The 20,803-nt window shown below is 46.1% G+C and overlaps 2 protein-coding genes across 3 annotated transcripts in view; one reads left to right on the forward strand and one right to left on the reverse strand.

The window, feature by feature from the left end:
• The window catches only part of COLGALT2 (collagen beta(1-O)galactosyltransferase 2), a 49,070-nt gene extending 40,194 nt beyond the window's left edge, over positions 1-8,876 (reverse strand). The window contains exon 1 of one of the 2 annotated variants that reach the window (XM_033067097.2): positions 8,692-8,876. In XM_033067097.2, coding sequence (XP_032922988.1) covers positions 8,692-8,876 — 185 coding nt within the window. Of the gene's footprint in view, positions 1-5,247; positions 5,404-8,691 lie in introns of those variants that run through there. The other variant, XM_033067099.1, reaches the window with a different exon arrangement.
• Positions 8,877-8,957: 81 nt separating this feature from the next.
• Positions 8,958-18,691, forward strand: TSEN15 (tRNA splicing endonuclease subunit 15). The gene is made up of 4 exons (XM_033067100.1): positions 8,958-9,216; positions 9,856-9,937; positions 11,229-11,364; positions 18,248-18,691. Exons 1-4 carry the CDS (start codon positions 9,052-9,054, stop codon positions 18,450-18,452), a joined length of 588 nt encoding a protein of 195 aa, XP_032922991.1. The 5' UTR covers positions 8,958-9,051; the 3' UTR covers positions 18,453-18,691.
• The last annotated feature ends 2,112 nt before the right edge of the window (positions 18,692-20,803 follow it).

Consider the following 20,803-nt stretch of genomic DNA (forward strand, 5'->3'; position numbering starts at 1 on the left):
GCACAAGCAGGGCAGCCTGGACTGGATGAGGAATCCCAACCCTGCAGGAAAGACAAGGCATGAAGTGGGATCCTGTCCTGGGCAGGAATGAACAGATGACTCCTTGAGGTCCTCTCACCCCTACTTATGAAAAAAGACAAAATAATCTTGAAAACTAGATCTTCCTGACCTCTGACAATATCCAAAGGGTTATCATAAACAGCCTCTGCTACTGAACTCTGTCCTGCTGCTTCTTTTGGGCAACAGATTATTTTATTGGATTCCAGTCTCTAAACCCACAACCTGCACTGCAAGGCACCAGGCAGCTCATGACACAAGGGACAGACACACAGATAACAGGGTAGACCCCTGTCTCAAAAGGTGGGTGCCAAAAGACAGCAGCCAAAAGAAATGGTTGCATTTTCAGAGATACAGACCATGCAGAATTCAGATATAAAAAGTAATTAAACATACACAATGTACTATGCTCACTAGTGTCACAGAACTCCTACACATTTCAAGAAACCAGTTTTATGGTATTATCCCTGTACCTCTGGAGGGCCATTTATTCATTTTAAGGTGATTCCAAATTATTTTTGCCTTTTTTCTGTTACCCCAATATCCTCACTGCTGTCTAGTAGAGCCTAATATACAGTGTAGGACAAGATGCTTTTTAATGTCAAAAAAGCATCAGAATCTGGCAATCTGTGACCACAGTAGGGAAAAATAAAGAAACTCCTGCTACCCTGCACATTGCCATCACACAGCTCACGCCTCTTTTATGGCTTCTCTGCAGAGCTGCACAGTTTTTAGCTGATGAGTGGTTTGTGTCTTGCCATGCAGACCTCAGCAAGGCACAGCAGTAATTTCTGACTTCCCTTCAAATGTTTCTACTGAATAATTTCATGATGCCATTTGCTTCAGTTTGCCAAAGGACAAAAAAAAAAGCGATTATGGATATTGGGATGGGAACAGTTCTTTAGCATTCCCTGGTTTTCCATTTTTATGTAATTTTAGTGCACCTTGGCGTAAAAATTACCTTAGTAAGAAAGTATTCATAACTGACATTTCTTGGTTCTATCTCCAGTCTTGACAAATTCAAGAATCTCGTGTAGGTTACTCTACCCTTTTACCCCAATTTCCCCAGCTAGAAACTGGAAGTATTTATTCCTATTCTTTCTTTTGATGCAGTCATCTAAATGCAAGTTCTCTGGCAGAAAGACTCTCTGCAACATCTTGCACAGTGAGAACATCACCTGAATTGCAATTCCAAAGCTGTGCAAGTCCCATCTCTCTCTTGACCCCTCAGTCTATGACTGTTACTAAAATTACATAATAAATAAAGTATTTACAAATACGAACGTGAAACTAAATCCCATTAAAATTTAAACGACGAGCCAAGTGAAAAGTCAGTTAATTTCTAAAACCTATGTTTTAATATTGCCACGTGGACGTCACAGCACAGGTGAGCACATCTGAAGTGGATGCAAAACACCAGTGGACAGAGCCAGCAGACTGGAATGTCAGCATTCCTAAGTGATTAAAAGTGACCATGAAGATTAAAGTGACCTCGTTGCTCAAATGGCGACAAGGACAGAAAACACAGGGTGTTTGAAAGCCAGCACTTCCCTGTGAGCAATAACAGCCAATGAAGTTTTAAATGATCCCTGCATCTCACTGGAGTTTGCCCTCTATGTGAAACTTTTTCATATCTGAAAAGTAAACAGTTAAAAAATAAGAAAATGCTCAGATATCATCAGCTAGTTCCAGTCTAATAATATATAATTATGAAATATCATTATTACACTGATCTCGTCAGCTTCTATTTTCAGCTTCAACCAGTGCTTTTAAGTCGAAACTATTCCCTCACTGGAGCTGTGTTACAGTACATCCACTCATCTCTCAGCTGGGATTTAGTCCAGCTTTCCACCTGTCTCACTATTGTTCACATTATCATTTCTGAAACATAAGCATATGCTGATCCCCAAAGCAGGCACAGATTTTCAAGCACAAAAGGACCTAATTACTGCTCCCAAGCACCAACTCATTTATGCAGGCATTCCATCCCCAGGTTCCTAAGAGAGGAGACAGCAGATGACCCACTAAGATGAAGCAGAAGATGAAATTACAGGCAACTTGCTTTGCTGTACCATCACTTAATCTGAGACTAAGGAAAGTGTAAGGCAATGGGATAAACTGCTGAATACACACACTTTCATGTCTACTGCAGCCAAGATGAACCTTCCTGACAAGCAAACACTCTGTACCTCTAACTGACCAATCTCAAATAAACAGGCAGCATTGATACAGCTCAAAATAAAACCCCACAACCCCGGCCTGCTAAAAAACAGAGGGTTGGGGCACGCTGACTGTGTAACTTCTGGGTCTTTTTTGTCCAAGATAAAGATCTCTTTCCCTCCCTTTGCAGTTCTCCAAGCCCAGCACAAACAATGCTGTACACTTTCCCTGCAAGGTTTCCAGCTGGGCTGGGAGCACAGGGAGCCCTGGGAGAAACTCAGCCACACCAGCAGCAGGTCAGAAGAACCCTCTGTGGTATAAAAAAAAGCTGGAATTAGGTCCAAGAGCCAGGTTTTTTCCCTCAGGCTCTCTCCTGCTGTGGGCCCCAGCCCGTTCCCCACAGCAGTGGGTATCTGGGCGCTCGGAGGGATGGCTGCAAGCCTTCCTCCTGCACAAAGGGACAGCTGTTCCCTTCAGCACCGCACCTCCATGGTGACAGGAGACCCAGTCTGGGCTCTGTGGATAAACAGGGAGACTGCCATCCCCACCGGGACGGCCGGCTCCAAAGGCTCCCGGGGCGCCTGAAGGCCAAGCCCGGGCCGGGACAGAAAGCTGAGCCGTCCCACAGAAATTCCCACCGTGAAGTCACCAGCACAGTCCCAGGGTGACCCGGCCTGCAGTCCCCGGCGGGGTTAACACAGGCCAGGAGAGAGCTCGATGGAACTTCCTGATTCCCGGGGAGGGGAGCAAGGGAAGGAAGGGTTTCGCTGCGAGGCCACGGCTCCTCGGTGCCAGCTGGCCCCACACCAAATGGCCTGCTCGGCTCATTAGGAGCCGGCAAGTCCTTCCAAAGCTGCTCACTGCCACGCTCAGAATTAAGTCATAATTAAGACCCAAGAAGGGAACACAAGGCTGCCCAGCGCACACCTTCTGCTCAGTACCAGGATAACAAAGCTTGAGATTGATAGACTACACAAAGGAAATTCAGTGCCTGCTTCAAACTCATTACCTCGTGACCCATCTTTACTGTCACTCATAAAACTTCCCCCCAGAAATCCACCAGAGGAACCCACTGCTCAATTTCAGCCCTCCAGCTGTGCAGACAGAGCATATGGGACCTTGGGAGACCATGTATGTTTTTAGTTTTCATTCTCATGACCTATGGTTGGGCATTTTAAAATGCTGATTTAAGAAAATGCAGGTATAGAATATAAGTGGCAATAGAAGAACGCAAATCTGTGACAAACACCACTCCCCTGCCCTCCTCCCCAAGCTATCCCAGCAAAGAGGAACACAGGTAAACCTTGGAATTCATCTGTCTGAAACACAAGGTGCTTCCAGAAATGGACTGAATGGTTTCACTTGTTCTCAAGAGACTTTATAGATACTGTATGTGAGCAGGGTACTTCATGTCCTGAACATTCCCAGCTCTGGAAAAACTCAAGTCTTACTGAGGAGCAGAGCTAAACATCTCCAAGGAACCACTGCCACCCCACAGGTATCTCTTACTCTCTGTAGCAACTCAGAACTTCTTTTCTAGTGGCTGTGACAATTGTAGTCATTCTTATTTTATAAATCTTGACATTTTCATCAGCTTAGACATGCCTTGTGTCTATGTGCAGTCCTCTTAAAAAGAGAGTGATTTCTTGTAAGAACCTCAGTATATTTCAAGTTATTTTAACATAAGTCCCCACAAATACCTTCACACAATATTGCAGAGACCTTACATCCAGCGAGGATAATGCAAGAAATGTACTGAAAAAGTTGTAGAGCAAACCAATTATTTGCAGGACTTAAACGCCCCAAAAAAACTTACTATGCATTTGTACAGCGAGAGGCATTTTGGGATGTGCTCTGCTTTGGTGATCAGGACTGCACTTACAACTCCCACGAGTTTTTATAAACACCAAACTCAGCTGAATCACAGGCCATGTGGGGTCTGATAATATCTGTTTTTATACACATCTGCTATAAGGAAATCTCAACTGGCAAAATTCCCACTGATACAAATGAATGAGGAGTCACAGATCTACACAGAGAGCAATGTGAATTTACCCACTGCCACGCCAGCTTGTGATTCCACACCACACCTGTGTGGCACCCCAGATATGGCCTGATAGCACGACTTGTTTTACACACCTGCAACACGAAAAGAAGGGGGAGAAAAATTCCATGCACTGATGTTCTGCAGAGCCCTGTACTTGGAGACAAATTACAGCCATGTTACTGAAGCACACAGAGAAACATCTGTTTAATGACACTTCAGTGATAGGACTGGGGGAAAGGTTTTCCCCACGCCCCTTCAAAGTTAAACGAAACTTCATTGACTTTTTAAGTTAACTGGAGTCCCACCGCGGAATTCAGCGAATTTTGGACCAGGCTCTACAGGGAAGAAAATCTGTTTGGGGTTCTTCCAAGGAATCCTATTCCTCCCAACACTTATGTCAGGTTGAAAGAGTTTTTTTTTCCTTTGTCCCCTTGCAAAGGCAGATTGACCAGTTCCCAAACTGCTCTAATTCCTCCATCCCGACCCCTGGTTGACCGCCGCAGCTGCCCCCATGCTGCGATTTCTGAATACATCTTTTAATCCATCTTCCAGCCTCCAGCCTGGCAACAATGCTCCTTTCAATGCCCACCAGCACCTACCCACTCGCCCGCTCTCCAGCCCCGGAACATCCCGACCAGCTCCCACAAAGCCCGGGATTTACCAGCCGGGAGCCGGCCCCGCGCTCCCAGCCGGAGTTCTCCGTGCCTGTGGATTTGGACACATGCTCCGGCGGTGAATGTTCCCAGGCTCCAGGCCAGCTTTGCTGGGATAACTCATCTCCCTGCGGCTCCCGGCACAGTCACCGCGCTCCCGACACGCGGGGGGACCCCGGAACGGGGGGCGAGCTCTCCCCGGCGCCCCCGGCCCAGCCGCGGCTCCCCGGGTGGGCGCAGCCGCTGCCCCTCGGCGCTGCCCGGGCGGGGTGTGGCGGTCCCTCCCGGCTGCCTGCAGAGCCCGCTCCCCGCACCGCCCCCGGCCCTCACCACAGCGCGATGCGGCTCTTGGGGTAGCTGAGCCTCTCGATGCAGCCCAGGACGTGCGGCAGCGTGTGCGCGGAGTTGCGGGCGAGGATGGCGAGCAGCACGGTGGGCTGCAGCAGCGCCGACTCGGGCAGCGCGGGCGGCTCGGGCTCGGGCTCCGGCGGCTCGGGCGGCTCGGGGGCGGCCCCGCAGCCGCGCAGCAGCGGCGGCAGCAGCAGCAGCAGCAGCAGCGGAGCGCTCGCAGCCATAACGGGCGAGGGACAGCCGCGGAGCCGCCGGCAGACCGGGCTCCAGCCCGGGGAACGCGGGAGGAGGAGGGGCACGGAGAGGAGGGACGAGGAGGGGGAGGGGAAGGACGAGCTGAGCAGCGCCGCCGCCCGCCCTGCGAGCCCCGCTGCCGCCCCTCACGGCACCGCCCCGGCCCCGCGCTGCCGCCGCCGCTCCAGGTGCGGGCCCGCTGCGACCCCCGAGCTCCGGGAGGCTGCGGTCCGCGCCCGCGGGAAAAGCTGCACGCCCCGATTTCTCCACCTGAGTTTTGGGCTTTACAGGGGCTTTCGGAGTGTTGCTGCTGACGCTGAGACGTCCCTTTGTTCGAGGTTTACGTGAAGATATTGCCCTCATCCTTCCCACATAGGTAGGGAATTAAAGTAACGTTGAGGTTTTATATGGGAATGTTTCTGGCAAACACCCGCGGGATGTGTGCACGGAGCAGCTGCACACCCCACAGCCATCCCACGCTGCAGGAGGGATGCGCTGTTCCAGCTGGAACGCCGCTGAAAGATTCATATCGTAGAGTCATGGAAAGGTTGGAAGGCTTGGGTTGGAAGGGACCTTAAGGATAATCTCATTCCAACTTTCTGTCCAGGGCAGGCACGCCTTCCACTGTCCCAGGTGGCTCCAAGCCCCGTCCGAGCTGGCCTTGGACACTTCCAGGGATGGGGCAGCCACAGCCTCTCCAGACAACTTGTGCCAGGCCTTCATCACCTTCACAGGAAAGAAATGCTTCCTAATATCTAATCTGAATGTACTCTCTGTCAGTTTTACATGTTCCCCTTGTCCTGTCGCTATCTGCCCATTTAAAAAATCACTCTCCTATTGTATAAGCCCCTCTCATGTACTGGAAAGGGGCTTGAATGTTTCCCTGGAGATTTCCTCTCTCCTGGCTGAACAACCCCAACTTTCTCATCACCTTTTCTTTGAAGACAGGAAATACAGGGAAGATTTTCCCAGTACTTTATTGGCTTACCCACCATGGAAATGTTCCCATGAATAGACCGATGGCAATTTAGCATAAAAATACATAAAAAGTATTCCAGCAATTAAAATTTTGGGGTCATGATCTTAAAGGGGGCATGGTAATCATAGCTCTCTTAGAAGTTAATAGGATTTGAGCATGCTAGACCCTTTTCAAGATGAAATCTCTAATTAATTCTAAGGGCCCCATCACAGCATATTTGGGTTTTACTGTGGGTAGGAAGTTTCTCCAAGGTGGACAGACCCACTTTAAGCAGGTGCTACTGTTGGCTGTGAGCTTGCAACACTTAAAAAGCAGGAAACTTTTAGCGAGCAAACAATTGTTTAATTATCCATAATCTCATTGTGAATTGCTTGCATCCAGGTAGTGTATATATATATATATAAATATAATACACACACATATATAGAGTTAATGTTTACTCTTCTTTACTTATAGAACCTAATTTACCACACGCACCAAATTATATTGTCTCAGTTTCCTGATCAGATGACTTCACAAAAAGGATCATCCTAGGAAACTTCAATAAAGAATCTCCAGGGGTCATCGAATCATCTGCACTAAAATTTGAGAAAGTCTTTCAATTTGTACGCATCTTCCTGAACAATTAGTGCAAATGTGTTCCTCCTGTTTGCCCTTCACAATGCCTTTATAATTGTCCCTCTAGAATGATACATTAATGAGGCTTTTCTTTCATGGTTAGTTTGCCACATGTTGCTTTTATGCTTGGATTCATTAACCGAATAGAAGGAGCAGCTTTGCAGCCTGTGCGAGGTGATTAGAGTTTCACAGGAGCCAGCCCAATCTACACTCACAAAATCCCGCTGCTGCCCACGGGAACCCTCACATTTGGAGGGTGGGGAATAATACTGGAAAATTATATTTGATGTGGAGGGCTGGAAGCTGGCATTTTCCATCCACTGAACACTCTAGCTGTATCACAGTCCTGATTTCAGGATATTTCAGCAAAAATAAGCCCCTCCTCTGCTTGCCTTTGCCAGAACTCTGAGTGTGCTTTTACCCTGTGCAGGTCTTGATGTCCTCAGTGAAATCTAAACTCCCTTCACCTGTTTTCTGAAAAAAGAAGAGATTCCTCTCTTCTTTTTATTTTGTGAGCAGCATCAGAGCTATAACAATTTGCTGGGGGCAAATGAAAAGACTCCAGCAGCATCCCAAAGGCAGTAATTCACTCTCCCAAGTGATGTTCCCTCGCTCACATAGCTCCCTGTGCTGGCTGGCTGCTGTGGAACACACAAGAGTGAGAGCAGAGAAGCCTGAAACGTGAGATGTTCTTCCAGAGAAAGGAGTCAGCTCAGCTGCATCTCTCACTCCCAGTCACACACAGCACGGGGCAGAGTTTGGAGAGCTCAGGTAAACATTACCTGACAATTTGTGTCATTCCAACACCTGGAAATGTGTATGACTTTATGTCCACATACAAAGAAATCTGTACTCATTCTGACTTCATTGGTGGCCAAAATTATATCCTGTGGGGTTTTTTTAAGCCCAGACTCCATCCTGCTGTGACAAGACAATGAGCCACTGTGTGGCGAAATATTTTAGCTTTGAGGAAGAAAGCGCTTTTTGCAGATGTAAGTCCCACAGAAATCAATTTAAGCCATTTGTTTCAGCCTCCTCTAAATATCTACCAAACAAGGAGATTCCAGCTATGACAACTGTCTCTGGCAGAGGCGTAATCCCTCGGTTTGGCAAGTGACAGATTCTCTCTGAGGCAGATTTCTTCTAAATTAGACGTGTTTCCCACATTGAGGAAAACAGAGGCTCCATCCTGCTGATGTAAATTGATTCATCTATAGATTGGTGTGGATCCATCTCCCTTCACTTGCTTCTTCGCCTCTAAGAACTCAAATCCATCCAATTATTTTCCCAGAAGTTGAGTGAACTACTGTTGCCAACTATTCCATGAAAGTCTTGGAGACTGAATTTTTTTAATCCCGTCTAGCTATCTATTCTGTGCCCAGGGAACTGAAGTGCTGGCTAACACAATACTTTTTAAGCAGCCAGAATGGCTGCGCTCATTTTAGCACAAAATTCCTTGAATTAGATTGGCCCAAACATGAATCCCTGTAAAAAAACCACGTAGAAATTTATCTACTACGTACATATAGAACAATTTTCATTAATGTTTTATTGTAGAACAGCCAGTGTTTGAAATTTATCAGAAGACTCACCGAGACAGATGGAGATGATGAGCTAGACCTGGGATGTTTGGAATTAGGCAAAGCATATTCTCATTGGAAGTCAGACATGTTTCTAGTAAAGCAATCCAAGGTACTTTTAATGGCAACACCTTGAAGGCACGTCCCTTACTCAGTCTATAAAAGCTCTGAGCGCTGCAGATTGATAACACATTCATATATTTGTTTCGTTTAAAGGATTTAAAGCGGCGCCTTTGGCCGTGAGGGAGGTAGGAACGGAACGGAGCGGAGCGGAGCGGAGGCGGAACGGTCGGGGCGGTGCCGCGGTTTCCCGGGAGTGCTGGGTGCGCGCACCGCCCGGAGTGAAGCCGCGTTGCACGCGGGTGGCAGAACATGGAGGCGGCGGCCGGGCCGGGCTGGAGTGATGTTTGCCCGGCTCCGGGGGGCGAGGGGGACACCGATCCGGGCCAGGGATCCTCCGCGGCCGGGAGGGCCCCGGAGGAACAGGGCAGCTGGTCGGGGACGGCTGGCGGCAACTGGATCACGGCTCACCCCACGGTAGGCCGGGGCGGGGGTCCCTTGTTCTCTCGGGGGTCCCGCTCTCCCTGCAGGATTCCCCTGTCCCGGAGCTCGGGGTGCACCTCGGGTCCTCTAGGAGGGTTCTGCGGGGAGATACCAAAATAATCTGCCACTATAATCTATTATATTGGGTTTATCGAAGGGGGCTCCGGCCCTGGGGTACTGGGGTAATGCCACTGCCAGCAGGGGCAGAGGTTATAAATCACGGAATCCCATCTGGGAGACGTAAATGCCTTAAAACTTCGACTCCATCTTAATTTTTACCACACCGAAAACATGGAGGTGTTTAATTTGGCTGTCGTCTTATGTTGATGTGTTGTAGCAAAAATAGATAAAATTATTTACCCTTAAATAGGTAAAATTCCCTGAAGCTAGAGCTGTTCCAGAAATAGCTGTGATTCCTCTTGTGTTTGTTTATTTTGCTTGCTTTTTTAAGTGCTAAAATAGGGGGAATGCAGAAAAAGGAGCTTTTGAGATACTGTCAGGAAACAAATCTTGCTTTTTGATTGCCTTAAAACTGGTTTGAAACTCCAGTGGCTCTGCTGGCTGGAGAGATGGTGTGTGCATTCCAAGTATAACCTGTGCTTTCCTTCATCAACCTTCCTCTTTGGGTCTCAGTTCACAGAAATGATGTCACTTGATGTATCTGACAGCACTCAAGTCTACGCTGCTTTTTTGGTGTACCTGGACCTCTTAGAAGGTAAATCAGAGAAGTGATTGTATCCCAACAAATGTCCTTGCCTTTAGGAGCTGTTAAATTAATTGGTTGCACTGGGACCTTACAAAGTCCTTGGTGCCCATTTTGAGACTTTTTGTGCTGAGTTTCTATCCTCTGCCTCCTTGGAGCCTGTGCAAAGATGAGGCCCTGTTTCATCCAGCAGTTCCAGGTGCAGGTGTTCCAGGGCAAAAGCATGGGAAAAAAGTGAAAGAGGAGTAGGGGAAGGAGTAGGAATATAGGAAGGTGAAGTGACAAGTTTAGTGGTTGAGCTTGTCATAGTCCTCACTAGTAGATTAATCATAGTGTTTCACAAAAGTTACTATTTAGCAAATGGCTGCTGTGGGCTGGCCTGTTTTCTGGAAGGGGCAGTGATTCCTCTAGCAAAGATGATTTGCAAGTGTGGTAGCAGTAATTTATAACCATTGTAGTAATATTATGTAGCAATATGGTAATTTATAATAAACTGTAGGTGTTGTACTTAAGGCCATGCTTGGTGGAGGACCTGGCAGTGTCAGGTCAGTGGTGGGACTCTGTGATCTTGGAGGGCTTTTCTGGCCAAAATGTTCCTGTGAAATCCAGTGTAGTCTTCTGGTGTCTGCTCAGAGTGGAGCAGAGTTATGTGATATATAAACTTCTGCCTGGCTTCTTCCAAGTTGGCTTTATTGAAAAGGGACTGTGAGTAGGCAGCCAGCCAGCCTAAGAAAAATATTTCAGTTTTGCTTGGAGCCTGGTGCTTCTCAAGGTCAGGGAAGGGAGGGATTTTACAGTCTAGAAATTGCTGCCTCTGTTGCTATTATACCTCTGAAGAAAATGCCTTAATAGTCCTTAAAAGAAGATTTCTGTAGCTCTGCAGCAAGATGTCATCCTTTTCCCTTCAAGCAGAAGGTTAGAACGGTGTATGATCATTTATCATGTTTTTAGCACCTGCTGCTTCACAGTTCAAGGTGCTGATGAAGTCCATTATGGGTTATAGTACTTCAGATGACTAAAGCTGTGTGGTTTTATCTTTTTGCCTTTTGCAGAGCAGCTTTGTCAGACATGGCTGTTCACCATCCATCAGTGCAGCTCTGGAGCCAGCAGGCTGGTCCTGCTCTGTGGATTTCTTTAGCAGGATTCCTTCTCAGGAAGGGAATTTGGCAGATAATCTGAGTTTTCCTGTGAAGAGAGAGGGAAAACAAAACCTTAGATGTTAACTTCGATACTGCACTTGTTATTTAACTGATTAAAACTTGTGTTTTGTGTTCTACCCCTCTCATCCCTAACAAATTTCTAGGGAGGAACTGGCATGAGGTGCAGCCCGTGGGCGTGGCAGAGCTGCAGCTGGTGTGTTTGCACGCCCGTGCCAGGGAGCAGGAGGGGCTCCAGGTGATGGTGCCAGTGCCTGCACACATCCTGATCAGCCACGAGAGGTGAGAGTGTGCTCAGTGCTTGCCTGGGGGTACCACTGACACAAAATGGAGCACAGATACATTTTTCAGGCTGGTGGTGGCTTGGTCAAGAGGGGAAGGAGGAGGGAATGGAGGAATATCAGAGGAAAGCAACCTCACAGCCTGTAAGCAGAGTTATTTTGGGTTCTGCAGACACACAGGCAGCTTGCAATGTTAAGGAAAGCTCAGCTTTGCATCAGTCTCTGCCTCTCCTTGTCTGGAAGTGGTTCTTGGAGGTCAAGCAGAAACTGGTGCCCACTTATAAACACTTCCTGTTATTTGGAGTTACATATGTGCTGGGAGATAACAGTAGACACCAAAGTATGTGTTTGAGAGACAAGGTTAGAACACAAGACCTTCACACCTTATGTTTTGAACATTCTTGTGCTGATTTTGTACTCTGGGAAATGTACAATGTGTCCTGAGTTGCTGGACTTGAAAGGACCCAAGAGGAATGAAATCCTCATGGAGCTGCCTAAGAATCTGCTTTTTTTTATTGTCAAATTTGTGGATAAGCCTTGTATGGTTTGCTCTGCTTTTGCTTTCAAACTGTAATTTGGCTACTTTGAACAGGAAACTCCTCTTACTTTACCTCTAGAGTTTCATGTGCCTGGGATTTTTGATTTAGTTTCCTCACACATGCAAGAGCAATTCTTCAAGCAGAAGACAGCACAGCCATGAATTTGTTACATTAGATATTTACAGCCTAGAAAACTTCCACTTCAGTAGTTTTACAGTCTATTTTAACTGGCCTCTAGAGCAGCCTCAGACACTGTCTTATAAAGGCTGCCTTCTCTGATATTTGCCATGATGACTCTGAAGACCTGAACTGTTTCAGAAGCATCATATGGTTTTATATTTTTCAGTTTCTTCTGTTCCCACTCCTGATAGGAGCTGGCTCAGGGCTGGCTTTACAAATCTTACTGTTTTTTGCTGCTTCCTCTTGCTCTGTGGGCAGCAGCCTGACACAGTGGTAGGTAGCTAATTAATTGTGCTTATTAGATGTGTGTGTGTGCACTCTAGGGGTGATGGTTTTGCTTTTTATTTTGGATTTTAGAAGTGACAGATCAGACAGACTTCCATCATCATTTTGCTGTTTGTTTGGTGAGGGGGAAGAAAATTATTTACTAGCTACTGATGGGGGTTTAGTAATATTTTTGTGCTGAAAAAAATGTTATATTTGCAATGTATTGGTCAGTCACTCCTAGGGGCTTGGTGTTGCAGAGAAATGTGATGTGATCTCCACAACAGAGGCAAGCTACTGAGAGGGTCCTTGCAGGGTGAAATGCTGAGTGTCATCCAGCCTGTCTGCAAGCAGATGTGTGTGTGTGAAAGGGAGATGCTGCAACTCTCAGCTCAGACAAGATTTTAGGTGGGAATAGAAGGCAGCCAGTGAGGATGTGGGATCTTTGAGGAATTCCACCTACATGCTGAGCTGTTGTGCTTGGTTAATGTAGTGTGTTTCCACCTGGGCTGAGAATTTGGATTCCTGGCATTGGGTGAAGGCTAGGAGTATGTTCTGATTGAGTCTTAATGACAGATATTCCACTGCATGCCTGTCCTATCTTTTACTGTGTCATTGGAGCTTTTCACAGGGAGCCTCTGCACTTGTTTGTTCTGTGGTGATGCTGTTTGCTCTGCCTCTGGCACCGGAGTGTCTGGAATCTGGTACTGGAAGTATGTGTGGTGGAGAGGCAAAGAGTGAATGCATCACATTGATTAAAAGTACAGTTTGTGACTAGGGGTTGCTGCAGAGCAAGGACACAGGGTGTGTTGTCACTGAAATGAGCTGAATCCCAGGCTGCAGTGCCAGGTGTGTCCATAAAAGCCTGTATGTGTTCAATATCCATGGGTGTTGTCAGGCTGGGAGGTTGTGTTTGTGCACAGCACTTGTATTTGTGGTGTTGGACATGCATCTGTATTTTGTTCAAAGCAGTGCTTTGGGGTTTTGTGTTACCTGCTAAAAGCAGAGGGAGGAGGTGTGAGTACAAGTGAATGCAGCATGCTTAGTGTTGGAAATAAGCCCTTGGAGAGATTTGGGAAGGTGAAAATGTTCTGTCTATTCTGGGCCTGGAATTGTGCTAACTGCAAAAGGAGTGAGTAACAGCAGTATTTATGGGCAGCACTTCCTTAACCAGTAGGACCTGGATAGGGTTTGGAAATGACACCTTGAAATCAGACTTCCATCTTCATTCTGCTCTGTGTTTTTCTTATTGGTAGAAAGAAGAAAGTGATTAGAAAATAATGTGTTTTAGTACTGTGTATGTGCTAAAAAAGATTCACATTTTGCAAATATTAGTCAGTCACTCTTGTGGGTTTGGTCTTCCAGAGAAATAAAGCAGTGGTTCTCTAGTTCAATCCACATCAGCCAAGCTCTGCCTTCCCAGGTGTCTCATGAATTCCCTACTTGGCTGCCACCAAGAAGTGTGTCCTTAAAAGGCCACAGGAAAGTTGCTGTGGAAATTACTGGCAGGACACCTAGGTAAATGACGAAAAATAAAATCTATTAAATGTTTTTTAGCCTATTACAAAATGGCATCATGTTCAGTTTGAGCATGACAGTTAACTGCTGAAGGCAAAGGCTGTTCTGCTTCCTAAGCTCACTTCTGCAGAGCTGGGTGGAAGCTGTTCATCCAGCTGTGGCAGGGTAGGGCTGCACAGGAACCCACCAAAATACAGAATTCTGGGCTGTGGAACAAAGAGTAAATGATCTTACACAGCCTTGAGAAGGGGCTTTGTGCTCTGTGTGTTCCTCAGATGAAGATTGCTGAGTCTTCTGTGGGTGAAGCCCTGGGGAATACAATGCAATTTCTGTCTGTCTTGGCCTGCCCTGACCCACACACAGCTGGCTGAGGCTTGGAGAGCCTCTGAATTCAGCAGGGACTGCTTGCAGGAGGAGTTTGTAGGTGCATAGGCTGGGGTGTGTTTGCTGCTCACAACACCTCAGTGCATGGCAAAAGTACCTCGTTTTCAGTACATTCCACAACTGTGGCTCCCCACAGTGGAGGAAACAGTTGAATCCTGGGAGTGCTGCTTCAGAGCTGGCAGAAGTGGCTTGCATAAACCAAGTTTAGCAAGTTAGGAGAGCTCACAGTGTTGATTTTTAGATAGCCTGGAATGCCTTGATCCTTGAAGGACCAGGGAGTTAGGTCCCAGATCTAATAGAACTGGGCACTGTCTGTCCTAGACAAATAGCTGTCCAAGCCAAATGTTGCAGATAAACTGTCAGATTAAATGGCATGTCACTCTCTGTTTGTATTTTGTGTACAAGTCTTGTAGATGAAGGATGAAGTTGTCCGAGGTCATGGAGACCTGCAAAGTTTGGGAAAGGCTTATTCTGTTAAAATGCTAACTTACTTTAGAAAAAAAATACATTAATGTTTTGTTTTAAAGCTGATAAGCATCCTGAGAAGGAAATCTGAGGACTGGAATTTACTGTCTTCAAAGTCTGTAGACTGTGAAATAAATCTTGCTATAAACTGAAAAATCCTGTTATTTTAAAGCACTGGAAGTGTAATGTGCATCTTGCATCCTCTTCACAGTTTTGTCAGTAACTTGCTATAAGCATAATTTACTCATGCAGTAAATCACACATGAAAAATGTAATTAGTGGCTCCTAAATGCAAGCTCTTTATTAGTATTTTTTATTTAATTTTTAAATTAAATATTTTAAATGAGATTGCAGCTCCCACGGCAGAGTTGGTTATGCAGTGCTGTGGTTAAACATCCAGTAGTAAGTGTTTGCTGTAGAACTTTGCTGAACTTTGATACCATCCTTTTGCATGGTTTGTCTTGTTTTCTTCTTGAACTTTCATGGAAAGTTTCAGGTTTTCAATTCCTTCTCCTAACCAGCGTGGCACGTGGTGTTTTATTTGCATTTATTTTTTTTCCATTACAAAATTTGCGGTTTTTTCTAGCATTCCCTGTTTGTATGTTTTGGGAACAAATCCCAAGGAATAGTGCTGTGCATTTACACTTTCTCCCAGCCCCACGTGCTCCTTCCCACGTATTCCAAGGCACTGGGTTAGTGCTAAAGTTTGCAGTGCTGGCTAAATCCAAGGACTTGTGTGCTGTGGGAGGTTCCTGTGCCGGGGTGCTGGCCCAGGCTGGGACAATGGCACGCTCTGGTGCCTGGGGTAATGGTCTCTGCAGTGGCACAGAGACCAGCTTGTGTGCACTCTGCAGCCCTGCCTGGTGAGCAGGGGAGGGAGCTGTTCAGGCTGGCCAAGCCTGCAAGGAATTATTCATCCAAGTATAAAGGGCAGATTGAAAGCCTTTGGCTTTTATGGGATGGAAGGCAGTAGTTCCATTTAAGCTCAATGGAGCTCTATGCAGCATCCATAAAACTGCTCTGAGCTTGCAGAGTGATGCTGCTTCTCAGAGGCATTGCATGGGATGTGTCTCTGAAATGTTCTTTTGTTCATCACAGAACTTGCTGCTTGAATTCTTTATGATTCTGATTGGTTGGTTTTTGCAGAGTCAGTTAAAACCTCGGGGTCACCAGCTGTACACCTGGTTCTTTCTCCCAGAGAAAAGGGCAGTGTTATTTTGTTTGGAGCAGATACTGGGAAACAGCACAGATTTCTGGTGGGTGTTGAGAGCCTACATAGTGCAAAATTAAAATGAGGGGAGGATACAACATTCCCCTCTGCTCTCTGGATGGATTTGTATGGATTTTATTGTTTTGTTTTGGGTTTTATTATATTTTAAAGCTATTAATTGCCACAGTAATAGAAGACCAAGTCAGTTGACTCCCATTATTAAGTTTGAATGCAGCAGGAATGACAGATGCAGGATGACATTGCTGGTGCTGTTCCCTTAGCTGCAGTGCTCCTTGTACAATGTTAAGTAAGTTAAACCTGCTGCTGTGACTAATTCTTTGGTAGAAAAAAACAATCCCTACTGACTGTAGTCTGTAGATAACTAGGAAGCCTTTTCTAAACCCTTTTTCTAATGCAAAGTTTTTTAGAAATGCCTGGTCTTTGGATAACACAATGTTTGTTTAAGGTGAAGTCCTTTGCATCTCCTGGAGTATGAGGTGAATGTGAGTTTGCCTCCTGGGTGGAAAGTGAGGGCTTTGTCCTGCTTGCATTTGTCCTGGTGAAAATAGATCGGGATTTGAGTGAACATGCATGCACCATGAGGTTTTAGAGCTGGGCTTTCAAATTACACTGGAAACTGCACTGCATGATCTCCAACAAATAAGAATTCTTATAAAAAATACTTAGTCTTATCCTACTTATGTGGCTTCTATAAAACTTTAGAGTGTTTCTTGTGTCTGTATTCCCCTAACTTCAGTTATTTTTTTTTTCACAATGCCTTTGTTCAAGAAGTACCTTCTTGATGTTCCTGCTAGATGTCAGGAAGGACATCTGTAATCTTTTCCCAGGCTTTTGTCCCCTGCCAGGGTTTTGGCAGGACATTGTGATGCTTGGGGTGCCTCTGCACATGGGCTGGAGGTGCTGAGTACAGTTACCTGCCAAGTAAACCTGCAGACAGAGCCTGCTGGTGTGGCAGTGAGCACAGGAGTAGATGTCCCTCCCTCCCTGAAGGAGTCTCTTGCAGTGTCTGTCCTCTGCCAGTGGTCAGCAGAGTCTCTCTCACCTTATTTGTTGTGTTTTTAGGAAATGTGCTGGTGTGGGAGGGCTAGCATGGGGCTTTTCCCAGCTGTACTACCTCTGTTGCTTGAAGTAACTGTGTTGTGTTGCCTTGCTGTGTGTCTGGGCCAGTGGTGCAGACAGGAGGAAAGGCCCTCCTGAATTTACCAGGCTAGATTATGCACAGCTCAGTACACAGATGGATCCTTAAGAAGGTCATGGGCTTAACAGTGGGGTTTTCCAGGCTGCTGCTCATTCTCTGCCACGTTCCATTTGGCTTTTATTAGAGGATCAAAGGGGTTCTGAGGGAAGATGGTGATTGAAGTCTGAAAGCTGCTGCCTTTAGAGTGAGCCCTGTTTTCAGCTGCAGTGCCCAGCCTCAGAGCTGCCTGTGCTCTGCTGGGTGAACTCTCCAGGGTGCACAGAGCCAGGAGTTTCACTGGTTTGTACTGGTGCACAGCTGAACTCCCCTGGAATGTAAGCTGTCCCAGCAATCTCAGAGAAGCCCCCTTGCACCTGATGTGTGGGGGAAGGAGGAAGCTCCCTGTGGGAATGTTCTGTGGGAGGTGTTACTGTTCTGTCTGATCAGCACACTCCTTCAGAACTTGCTCCCCAGTCAGACCAGGAATCCAGGGATCACTGTTGTCCTGAGCTCTGAACCGAAAAATCAGTGGCATGTTACTGTTAAAATAAGCTAAACAGGAAAAATTGCATAACTTTGTCTTGAGCTTTTAAGGAAGGCATTATTTGGGCTGACTGTTCTGAAGAAGAACAGTCTTGTGGCTTCTAGTCTAGACAGGGAGGTAGAGAAACCTGGCTTGGGCTCCTGGGCCTTCCACAGTCTGGCAGAGACCTGTGGCAGAGGGACTGGAAGACTTACCTCTGCAAATAGAGCAAATCTTAATTATTCAGTTCTCCAAGTGAACACTAGGTGTTATTTAATTAGATTTCTTATATAAATGTAGAGATTGCCATGCTAGGATTGTGGTGGATGAGGGATGGCTGAGGCACGTGCACACAAGTACACCTAAACAAAGTTTAGAAGCATGTGTTGAGCCATTTCCAGCAGAGATGTGTGTAACTGATTCTGTTATTTTCTTTTCTTGCTTGATTACACGACTTCGGATTTTTATTAGATGTTATGCTCACTTTGGTGAGGACAAATTTGCAGAGTGAAAACAGGCTGAATAAAAATGGTGTTGTTCTACCTTTGTGCCATCCTAGGTGGTTGTGGACTCCTTTCTAAGTGATTTTTTTTCCTCTCCTAGGTTAAGGGAAATACTGAAGAAAGCAGCTCTCCCTCCAGAGGATCCCGACACCCTGCTGTCAGTTACTTTGGCCATAGTTGAGACAGACTCCACAATAGTTTACTATAAAATGACTGATGGCTTTGTAATGCCAGATCCTCCTGATGATACTGAAGATGTGGATAATAAGCAGTGGAGGAAGAATAGAAAGAAACTTTTCAAATGATTGGAACAGAGACAACCAAACATTTCTTGAACTCCTGTGCTCTAATCCAAACAAATGCAGGAACTGATGTATGTGAATAAGCGGTGTGCTAAAGTCTGCCTTGGCATATCAAGGATGTGTTCAGGGAGAACAGAGGCTTGTGCAGCTGCACTGGATGAAATGCTGTTTGAGGTATGAAGCAGGTAATGCTTTTTTTGAACAGTCCTGACTAATAAATTCACTTGGGAAGTGTTTGCAAAGCCTGTGTTTCCTCTCTGTCTGGTCAGGTACACTACACAATAAACACATCCTTACCCATAGTGTAAATAGTGGTTACAGGTAAATCTGAAGGGTTTTGTAGTTTACAGAGTGTCTTTGTCTTAGCCCTGTCAGAAGCACTTGTGCTGCCCCCCAGGTTACATTTCTGAACATTGCTTTCTTCCCTCTGCTTTTGGAGAAAAGGCTCTTCCACAGAAATACCTTATTTTAATTTTTTCCTGCAGAGGAAAATTGATTATAGCAGCACCAGAGGCAACTAAAACTGCAAAGTGTGTCACCATCTATGCTGTAAGAGCACACTAGTTACCTGCTACAGGCACCAACTAGATTTCTCAAGCCATTGTCATTCACAGATTTATTATGTCTTTGGACATAGCTTCTGCATATGAAAGTGATTGCCCAGGAGATGCTTCAGCTCGGAGTTAAGAGGAAAAAGCCTGACTTTTAGTTTCTCCTGTGGGAATTTTCCACATCTTTTGCATGAAGATCTCCAGGTTAAACTTTGCAATCCAAGGTTAAACTTCAGGCAATCCAATAACATCCCAGAGCAGCTTCTTGAGCACAGGATTGTCTGTGTGACAGCTGTGTGGCCAAGGATCACACATTCAGAAGGTGAAGCACAAGAGGTTTTTTTTTTCCTTGCATGAGTAGAAGAATGGGAGAGAATCCAAAAAACCAAGCTGGAAATGAAAGACCATTTAAGCTTTGCTATCCTTGGGACTCAAGTGAATGTTTCTGTGGCTGTGAAGCTTGATGCTAGTTTGGCCAAATGTGCTGGGAGGCAGAATGATCCTGCAGGGAGTCCTGCACACCCTTGGAGGAGCTGTGTTACTGTCACATGGAGCTCTGCAGGACACCTTTATCCCAATGCAGCCAGGGGAGACTTGGCATCCGTGGCTTTCAGTCACAGAGGAAGAGTTTTTCTTTGCCTGTCTCAGCATTGCTCTCCTTGTGGAGGAAACCATCATTTTATTTTGGTCCAGTGCTGCCTGTCTCAAAGGGGTTTCTGTGTGCTGACTCCTGCCATGCTGCATGTCACCTTGACATTAATATTTCCTGGGATCCATAGCTTGTTCCACAAAGCAAATGTTAACATCTGGCTAGGCTACCTGCCACCAGGTAAATTGTCCTTCTTACAAGCTGGGAAGTGTGGGAGGGTGGATTATAAGAGAATAGAGATAGTGCTGAAGGCAGTCTGGCCCCTGATAAATGGCAGCTGTTCTAATTACCAAAGAGTGGTAATTAGTAAGGCCTTTCCCCTTACAGCTCAGAGCTGTGTGCAGTGAGGATGGATGTTAGAAGCAGTGGGGCAGCTGTTCCCGAGGCTGCTGGCCCTGCTGGGAGGAGGAAGGGTCCAGTGGTGGTGTGAGGGACAGCAAGGGTGAGATGCTGTGTGGGGGACAGACAGGGCCAGGGGGTTGTGCTGGGGACAGCAGGGAGTTAGCCAGTCCTGCAGAAGGAAGAGAGGAGGAGGCAGTGTTGTGTGGAGCTGCCTGTGAGATGTTTGTAGAGGGAAAGGTGTGGAAGGTTTTAAGATAACAAGGGACTGATGCTTATGTCTGTTCTGAGTCCACTGTTGGGGAAGTACTTCAGCCCTGCAGGAAAAGAGCTGCTTTGTGTGAAGGAGGCTGTAACAGATGAAGCATGTGGCAGATTTGGTATTTAAGTGATGCAGAGGTAACCCTAAAAGCAAATTCCTTTTTGCTTTTGCTTCAGTTTCAGGGAAATACTGCCAGTTTCCAGTTTGGAGCATGACTGATGCTTGGCTTTACCCTTCTTTTTATCATTTTTATGCACAGAAAGAGAAGCATAACTTGAGCCTCCTGAAAACTGCTGACCCAGGCTTTACAAGTTGGAGAAACTGTGTCTGAAGGCTTTGATTTCTGTTTCCTCTTCTTCCTTCTGTCCCACTGAGAAATGATTATATGGGTCTTTTTCCAGCCTCCTTAGATTGTGGTGATTCTTTATTTCTGAGGGAAAAAAAACCCACAGAAGTGCAAATAATATCACAGCACTGTTTGTCCCATAGGTATTACAGTGTAAACATGAGTATGTTAAATAAGCTGGGAGCCAGCTGTGCTGTTCCTTTACAT

This window comes from Catharus ustulatus, chromosome 9, assembly GCF_009819885.2.
Source record: "Catharus ustulatus isolate bCatUst1 chromosome 9, bCatUst1.pri.v2, whole genome shotgun sequence".
Lineage (NCBI taxonomy): Eukaryota > Metazoa > Chordata > Aves > Passeriformes > Turdidae > Catharus > Catharus ustulatus.

Excerpts from the sequence above, each read along its gene's own strand:
- TSEN15 (XM_033067100.1), top strand. The coding sequence starts at position 9,052 with ATGGAGGCGGCGGCCGGGCCGGGCTGGAGTGATGTTTGCCCGGCTCCG. Across the intron at positions 9,938-11,228 it reads GTACCTGGACCTCTTAGAAG|GGAGGAACTGGCATGAGGTG; the intron begins GTAAATCAGAGA and ends ACAAATTTCTAG. Across the intron at positions 11,365-18,247 it reads ATCCTGATCAGCCACGAGAG|GTTAAGGGAAATACTGAAGA; the intron begins GTGAGAGTGTGC and ends TTCCTCTCCTAG.